The sequence below is a fragment of the Physcomitrium patens genome, chromosome 6 (genome assembly GCF_059467195.1).
Source record: "Physcomitrium patens ecotype Gransden chromosome 6, ASM5946719v1, whole genome shotgun sequence".
In the NCBI taxonomy this organism is placed as follows: Eukaryota; Viridiplantae; Streptophyta; class Bryopsida; order Funariales; family Funariaceae; genus Physcomitrium; species Physcomitrium patens.
Genome location: NC_143415.1, coordinates 3,970,801 through 3,980,080, shown reverse-complemented (window position 1 = coordinate 3,980,080; position 9,280 = coordinate 3,970,801). Strand labels below are relative to the sequence as shown.

The 9,280-nt window shown below is 39.2% G+C and overlaps 1 protein-coding gene across 1 annotated transcript; it reads left to right on the top strand.

Annotated features, from left to right (window-relative positions):
- The first annotated feature begins 953 nt into the window (after positions 1-953).
- LOC112283663 (ATP synthase subunit beta, mitochondrial) lies at positions 954-4,239 on the top strand. The gene is made up of 5 exons (XM_024522703.3): positions 954-1,538; positions 2,175-2,250; positions 2,387-2,697; positions 2,893-3,588; positions 3,810-4,239. Exons 1-5 carry the CDS (start codon positions 1,071-1,073, stop codon positions 3,918-3,920), a joined length of 1,662 nt encoding a protein of 553 aa, XP_024378471.1. The 5' UTR covers positions 954-1,070; the 3' UTR covers positions 3,921-4,239.
- The last annotated feature ends 5,041 nt before the right edge of the window (positions 4,240-9,280 follow it).

Genomic DNA, 9,280 nt, shown 5'->3' with positions numbered 1-9,280 from the left:
TTTTCTGTTTGATTTTATTACTTCAAGAAAATATATGCATACAATGCCAGATTGTTTTCTAAAATGTATTATCCGTCCATTTTCCCACAGCATTATAAACATCTTGGTAGCAAAACAGAACCTATCTTTATGACCAATAATTTTTGTGGTGCAAGTTGAAAAGTACAAAAGACTAGTCTCAGAAGGTAGCATGAATGACTCGCAATCACTGATGCATAGACCCTACAAATTTGTTCGAGAAATAAAAAAATCAGCAAGGTAATTATTTTCTCTTTTAAAATTTTTTTTTTTGAAAAATAAAAACTATTACAGAAATTGGAACCATGTTTATGAAACCTACAAAAATAAAAAGATCAGAAACATTACCTTTAATTATTCTCACTAAAACAAACAAACACATGACAACATTTGATGATAAATTCCAGACGTTGAGTTCCTACACCGCTTGCAGAGAGTAAAAGAATAGGATAAAACAAAATAAACTAAAGTAAGAAAAAGATAAAGGAAAAGGAAAACACCCGCTTGGTTCGACTGTAATAAACCCTAATGGAACAGGCAAAGGGACACGAGCAAGCTAATCCCACTTAGTAATAGGATTAGTGAGTTGATTACGGGGACCCGCAAGTAACTAAGACGAGGGAATTACCCAGTCACTCACTCTGTCACTCACCGCACTCACACTCACTCGGTCCATCTCACAAGAGTTTCGTCGCCGCACTGACAACAATCGCGGCGCGATCTACCAACCGCGACGCCGCATCTCGGAATTACCCAGAATCCAATAGACAGATATCGATCGGTTGAGAACCAGGCAAAACCTAGATCCCCGGAAGCTTCATTCGTTTGCCGATGATCGTTGTCCCTTCGAAGTCGGGTTGGCCCCGTTGTGCATGGCAGCGACGCAGCGACACAAGAGGGGCCAGGAAAGCTTCTTCTTACCTGTGTGTTCAAGTTTTCGGTGCTGGAGCCCCGAGCGCAAACCCTAGAGGGTGTGCGGGAGATTTTGCTTGTTGTCGAGTGTGGGTTTTTGGTTTTCTGAGGAGGAGGGGTTTGTAGGGTGATAGACGGCCATGTCGGGACGCAAGGCGTTGGCCGCTGCGCTGCGGGCTGGCTCACGCAGGCTCGCGTCTTGTCAGACCCCGAAGGGGTCGAGATCGGTGTCTTCCAATGCCCCCAATGGCAGAGCTGTCGCGAATGCGGCTGCCAAGGGCCTGTCCCGATCGTCGTTGTTCCAGGGCGTCAGGGCTGTAACACCTGCGCTAGCGCGCAGCATGTCCACAGATAACAAATCGACGGACTTCACCGGCGCTGGAAGCGTGGGTTCCATTGCGACAGTGATCGGAGCCGTGGTGGACGTGAAGTTTGAGAAGGGCTTGCCACCCATTCTGACCGCCTTGGAGGTGCAGGACCACAACCTGAGGGTTGTATTGGAAGTGGCGCAGCATTTGGGAGAGAACACTGTGCGGACGATTGCTATGGAAACGACCGATGGGCTTGTTCGCGGGCAGCGAGTGTTGAACACCGGGTCTCCTATCATGGTGAGAACCTTTGTTGAGTGGATGTGGTGGTGGTTAGGATGTTTATTTTGTTTTGGTGAATTTTCCGGGTCGAAGGCTCTTCTGTGCCTGTTTGATTGCATCTGGATTTGTGTAGCCGTCTGAGTGTAATGTGGCCGTTCCGTGTTTTAGTGATGGACTTTTGTGGAATGGTGATCAGATTTGGTACAATTACTAAACGCGAACATTCTTGTGTGAATCTGCGGTAATTGAGATTACAGGTCATGTTCATGTTATACTATGCGAACGTGTATCTTTAGTGTTGTTACATGATGACATAATGCTAATTATCAGCTCGTTTAATTAGAGGATATGCATGTAACTTTCCAGATAATCATATGTTCCACAATTCGTTTGGTACACAGTATTAGAGTTCTTTTTTCCTGAGATGTGAAACCTCTTAAGTACTCAGATTGGAAACAGTGTATGTTTTGACATTTTCACTCTGAGCTGGAAATTCTGATTCTGTCGAGGAATCACACGCATCCGAGTTAGCGGGAATAGTAGGTTTTTGAATCCATTATGTGCTGCTTAGATTCCTGATGCACGAGACTCTCAGATCATGAGTTTTTGAATCGGGTTGAATCGAACGGGTAATTTGATACTCCGATTGTGCAGGTCCCCGTGGGGCGTGCAACTTTGGGTCGTATTATCAATGTCATTGGTGAAGCTATCGACGAGAGAGGCGATATCAGTAAGTGCACAATTGATGGGTGTCAGCATTGTCTGTACTTGCTGTTCAAGTGGATGTGCGTTTACAGTTCCGAATCCCTGTGTTAGTGTTGGTTCTGATGGGAGAGTGAAATCCTAAGAGTGGTAATGGCTTGTAGGCCGAGAGCATGTTCTTGGAATTCATCGTGAGGCCCCTGCCTTCGTGGACCAAGGAACAGAGATGGAGATTTTGGAGACTGGAATCAAGGTCGTTGACCTATTGGCGCCCTACCAGCGAGGTGGTAAGATTGGACTGTTCGGCGGTGCAGGAGTGGGGAAGACGGTGCTGATCATGGAGCTGATCAATAACATTGCAAAGGCCCACGGAGGATTTTCAGTGTTCGCTGGAGTAGGAGAGCGCACCCGTGAGGGTAACGATCTGTACAAGGAGATGATTGAGAGTGGTGTGATCAAGCTGGGTGACAAGCAGGTAAGACCGAGTGGGTAGCGGTGAGCGGTAGATGGTGACATCCTGAAAAGATCTTTCTGATGATATAAATCACTACTATTCTATCATTTATGTTGCAGTTACGGTATGGTTTAGAGGTAGGTTTACTCTGTGAATTCGTTACCTTTTATTTGTCTTTGAAGGCTAATGATGACCTGTTGGGTTTGGTTGGGGAAGATGGAGAGCAAGTGCGCTCTGGTGTATGGACAGATGAACGAGCCCCCTGGTGCCCGTGCCCGAGTGGGTCTGACTGGACTGACTGTGGCAGAGCACTTCCGTGATGCTGAGGGGCAGGATGTGTTGTTCTTTATCGACAACATTTTCCGTTTCACCCAAGCGAATTCGGAGGTGTCTGCTCTGTTGGGTCGTATCCCATCTGCTGTGGGGTACCAGCCTACTCTGGCGACTGATCTGGGAGGACTCCAAGAGCGAATCACGACAACGCAGAAGGGATCGATCACCTCGGTTCAGGCTATTTATGTGCCCGCCGATGATTTGACGGATCCTGCCCCAGCGACTACTTTTGCCCATCTGGACGCCACGACTGTGCTGTCTCGTCAAATTTCTGAGCTGGGTATTTACCCTGCTGTGGATCCTTTGGATTCGACCTCCCGTATGCTGTCCCCGCGCATTTTGGGAGAGGAGCATTACTACTGCGCACGAGATGTGCAGAAGGTGCTGCAAAACTACAAGAACTTGCAGGATATCATTGCCATCTTGGGTATGGACGAGCTGAGCGAAGACGACAAGTTGACTGTGGCACGCGCGAGGAAGATGCAGCGATTTTTGAGTCAACCCTTCCACGTGGCCGAGGTATTCACAGGGTCGCCTGGAAAGTACGTGGACTTGAAAGACAGCGTTGCTGGATTCCGGGTGAGCCACTTATGCCCTTTTAAACTTCTATTGTGGGAGACAAAGAAAATTTGAAGATGACTGTTTTATATGAGTTGGTATGTGGTAGTTGTGATTTTCCTTGTCAGAAGCTGGTTTGTTTTGATTAGGGTTCTTCGGTAATTGCGAGAGAGGTTTGCCCTTGAAAGTATGGTTTCAACTTTCGATAGTGCTGTTCCTGACGACTTCAACCTGACGTGCAGGGTGTGTTGGATGGAAAGTACGACGACTTGCCTGAACAGGCCTTCTACATGGTTGGCGGCATTGAGGAGGTTTCACAGAAGGCAGAGAAGCTGGCTAAGGATATGGCATAAGCAAGTATTTTCGGCATTCTTTGCCTGTTTACACCCACTTTGCTCATCCGTTAACTTGCTCATGTTCGCTTTTCAAACATCCAAGCAGCGCCCCAGATGTTGAGTTTTAGAAGCTTTGCTCTGTTCATCAAGTAATAGAGTTTGCAACCACTTTACGGCTTCCTTCCCTGAGTATCTCTGTGATATGTCCTCAGGAATTGGATGTACAGTAGTGGCGAACTTTGCCCTGATGCTTCCTTCTGAAGGCTGTTTTTTCTAATCAAAACGTGGTAGTCATCATTGCATTAATAATATATGGTGGGTTCCACATAGTGGATAATGGAGCATCTCTCGTTTTGGTTGTTGATTCAATGGTTTTGTGATTTTTGTCTGGATCTTTTACTCTGTTTAGTGTCTGTTGATTAGGATGCTTGTTGATTGGGTGGATTATTCTCTAAGAATGTGATGAAGTGTTGAATTTGACAAAAAGATGGAGCATTATCACCGTGACTGATGGCGACATCCCAACCTTTTGTGAATGCCGAAGTTTAGACTGACGTTTGGATGTATTAGTGAAAGAGTTAGTGGATGGAGTTCAATGTATTCATTATGTAGCGGTGCTTCCGTGCACCTGCCTCTGGAACTGACTGTGGAGATTGAAGCCACCGTTTTCCCTTAAAGATGGTCTTATACCGAGGCTCTACTTGAAAGACAGTTTACCAGACCGCCAAAATGATTCGCTCAATAGTAAGTGTCTGCCAACAAGACTATATTTCTGTAAGTGTTCTCAACATTGATCTGGCGAACATAATTAAACCTTTCGAGTTATAATTTATCATCATGGTAAACTTACTTGTAATCTAAAAATCTGAAAGTTTTCAAGATACATCTGAAATTATGTCCTTGAATCTATGTTGGTGGTTTAGACTATGAATATACATGAAAGTACTGTGGTGCAGCTTCCTAATTGCACTCTCAAGGATTTAAAAAAAACAGGAGCACGAATAAGCGGCATCAGAAGTGAAAGCGTGTGACTCAGAATTTTGTTTTAAACAACGTTCCTGAAGCCACCCTGTAAGGTGAAATTCTCAAAAAATATATATATAGTCTTTGGTGCAGTTTTTTAATGCATTGGAGAAAATAAACCTTATTTTAACAAATGAAAACGTACGGTTTTGGTTCGCTAATGATCAAAAGTATGGGAACTGTAGATCTGCACACACTTGATGCATACAAACAATATTCTGTCAAAACATATGTTCATATTGAAAGTTTATAGAGTTTTCAAAAAATAACTGAATCCATCACCAATAATTTTTCTTGTCGACAGGGATGCTGCCAAAAAGTCTACCTTTCCACAAGAAAATACTCTTCTGAACATTTGTTTTTTTTTATTAAAGATTATTTTTTCGTTTATTCTTCTTAATAAAACATGAAAAGACAGTAGCATAACAGTTGAAAGTAAGTTTTGATGTGGATATTAAACTCAATGTAAATTATTTCCACTTGGACCACTGCCAAATTTTAGGATACTTTTAGTACCAATTGCGAGTTTTTCTTGACTTGATGTGTTACTCTATGATTACATCATAATCTAACTTACTACTTGCTTTAAAACTTGTACTTAATGAATAGTGATTTTGCAATTATCAAAAGTTAATCTTAGATTCCTTGCAATCTCATGATTGATTCCGTCCATTCCCCATCTTTGTCCCTTGTTTCTAATCCCATGTCCCTGTTCTTCCTCATTCCATGTCTCCAGTCTTGAACCCCCGTGTCCTTATTCTCCTCCCTTGTTTCCTATTCTTTGTCCCCGTTCCCATTCATGTCCCCTGTCCTGACTTCCCCACATCCCCCTATTCCCATTCCCACATGGAATTAGCCCCACTTTACACTTCCTCCATCTTCCTCCTCTACTTTGCAACCCCTTGCTATTATACAAATATTTTTTTTATCTAAATTTTTTATTGGTAAATTTTAACATATTTTTTTATCATTAATAAGAACATTATTAAATAGATTTATTTCTTCAAGTAACAGCTTAAATTATAAACAACTAACTTCAAATTAACAACAATTGTAATCTTAGACCAATCTTACATGTGCATATTGTATTAAAATTTAACATTTATTTTAGATCCAAATTTAAGATATTGTAATTTACTTTCTACATACAACTTATCAAGACTTTGACTTTGCACATTGCAGGTTTTGTTAAATTGCATTCGATTCAGAAGCACTTGTTAATTCAGTACAAAAACCTTTATTATGTTTTATTTTGAAGTAATAATTAAGAATTATATAAATCTATTTTATTAAATAAATCTAAAATTACAAAATTATTTTTTGTGTGTATAAAAAAATTGGATTTAAATATTTTCCTTCACAACAAAAAATAATTTTAAAATAAAATTTCAAATATTTCAAAGAGGACATTCCTCATCAATTCCTCATCAATAGATATGGTGTTAGAATTTAAAGATAAAAGAATCAAGTCTCAATTGCAAAATCAAACATGTGTTCAATTTTTTGTTTATTTCATGTGAAATTATCAGTGCAAATGAATATCTAAATTTTTATTTTTTATATATATATATATATATATATATATAGTCAACAGACATGATACAATAGTAGATAGAGTACAAAACTTCAGAAATTTCTTACGAGAAATACTAACACAAATACAAATACAATGAAGGTCAAGCAATAACATAGATCACTTATTTTATACATTTTTTTTTTTTTTTTTTTTAAAGTTAAGAAAAAAATAGATAAAAATGAAACGTATCAAACGCCACTTACTAAACCCAAATTGCCATTAAAGAGCAACAGTAATTGCACATGTTGGAAACACAATGACTTGTACTAAGGCTTCATTTCTTTCGCTTCATTCTCACACTTCAGGCACTGCAGGAACTTCCCACAATTACACGGACATTGTGTGGGAAGCTCAAGTTTTGTAGGTTATCTACCCACATCAATGACCAACATGTGTTGTTTCAAGCTGTTGGAATCTCAGTAACAAGTTTTTGAGGCACAAGCTTTGCAATTCAGAGCCCAGATCAGCAATGCCACACACGTTGTAGATGGGTTCAAGCTGAAGAAACCGAAGCCATTACTGCAGATTATTCGATTATGTAGTGCAAAAATCATTTGTAGAGCAGAGATCGTCATTGCAACATGCTCCCATCCGTATTTCAGTTGATATGGTGAACGTGACAATTGTTCATTGCATGCTTCAGCTATGGCAAACGATCTGTAAGAAGCGGAGAATCTGTTGAGAGAATCTGTTCTATCCACAACTCCTCTCAGTGTCACTGAAGCACAACTTGAATCTATCGATATGAGGTTTGTCGACGGTGTGATTAGTATGTGACAGTTTTGTTCATGGACCTCAATGCCAGAACGGAAATAAGGCAATTGGAGTGGTTTTGAGCGGCGGTGATGCCTGATTTTATGGATGCTGGCGTAGATGTGTCTTCTGGAAGATCGGGATGAGACGTTGAATTTGAGAAGCTCAACTATGTGGAAATATGTGAGCATTATTGTTAGCTTCCTTCCTGAGAGAATTCATCTTTTTGGGCGGAACTCGACCTGGGGCAGAGTCAGCAGGGAATGGTGTTTCGTACACTGGTCAACCTCACTCTCATGGGCAAACTTTGTAACGACGAATAAATCGTCATGTTTGCGAAAAAAAACACACACATACACTCGGGGATCGTGTCATGTTGCAACGAAAGTTTGGATATTCACGACAGCGACCAAGGTTCCCTCGGATCGACCTGAGTAGCCTACAGAATAGGCTCATTGTTGCTGGGGAGGAAGCTTATGGACGGAATTAGAGGAGCAATTCAACCAGCCGTGAAAAGTCCTGAAGCAAGCTGCTGTGTTCAGGAAAAGCTGAGGAGAGCTGGTCACCAAGCTTGGAGAGAGGAATCCTGAAGGAGAGGAGTTGATGTGAATGTTGTTGTATAAACTAGACTCATCATGCATCTAGTTTGCAATTTGAGCTGCAGAAGGGCTTCGCATCAGACAATGAAAAGCTGGATGTTAAGAGATGAGACAGACGCAGAAAGCCTTCGGATCACAAGCAGATTGCAGTGTGTTCAATGCAGAGTGCATATTTTTGGCTCTAGAATCACAGAAATTGCTTTAGCCTTCGCTAAAATTCAATTTTCACACTCATTTTGGTTGTGAACTGGTCAATACTTGGCAACCACATCGTTATAGAGCTTGCTTGTAACTTTGACGTCGAAGTCCAGTCTCACGTTACAATTTACAACATTTTCCTTCGAATAAACCAGTTCTAAGAGGTTTAATTTTTGATAATTTGTATGTAAAAAATGAATGAAATCAACAAAGAGAGATTTCTAGCTCCTGGTGAGGTGTTTAATTATTGGGCATATCAGTATACAGATGTATCGAATTGTAAGTTCAGAGTGGGAGAATATGTAGCATTCTCGTTGACTTAAACATTCCGTAATTAGCATAAAAACGACTTAATGAGTTTGATGTCCAACAAATCTTAGTTTTTTATTAATACTTGATCACATATAAAAAAAATTAATTATAATTAATTTTGAGCCAGCATATATATGGAATGTTCACAAAGAATACCGACATGTTTAGCAAATGTTGTATTTAAAAACTTAATTTTTGTATATATTTTACACATTTTTATTATTTTATGAGGTTGGTTTTTGGAAGGTGATTGATTTTTTAAATATAGTTAAAAAAAATTTAATGCATATTTCAGCTTATAGATAAATTTGTATATATATATATATATATATATATATATTTAACGACATACCACATTAGTTGGGCCTAAATAAACCAAATATTAATTGTAATTTCTTTTTCTGAAATTAATTTTCGATTCAAAAAGATGAATGTCCAGTCCAAAGGAAGATTTCTTGTAAGATCATGGGCTTTAGTGTTGCAAGCTATTATGAATAAAAGTACTAAGATTGTTGATAACAAAAGTTCGAATAAATCTTTGAAATTTCATAAGTTTCATATTTTGATAAAAAAAATCATATGTCTAGATAGATAGATAGATAATTGAAGTTGGGCATTTTCTTTTTTCAAATTAATTAGTACCCAATTCGTTTTATTCAATCAAAAAAGTATAAATACATAAAATTCATAAATCATATTGATATTTTAAAAAATAAAATAAAATAAAATAAAATAAATAAATTTTTAGGTGAAGAATCCTTCTGGTCTACAATTATTATTAAGAATACAAAAATAAATGAACACATTTTCAAAACTGTATTTAATATATATATATATATATATATATATATATTCGTAAAAAAATCATGATTTTTTTAAAATAATAAATAAATAAAATTCTAGCCATTTTTGTGGAA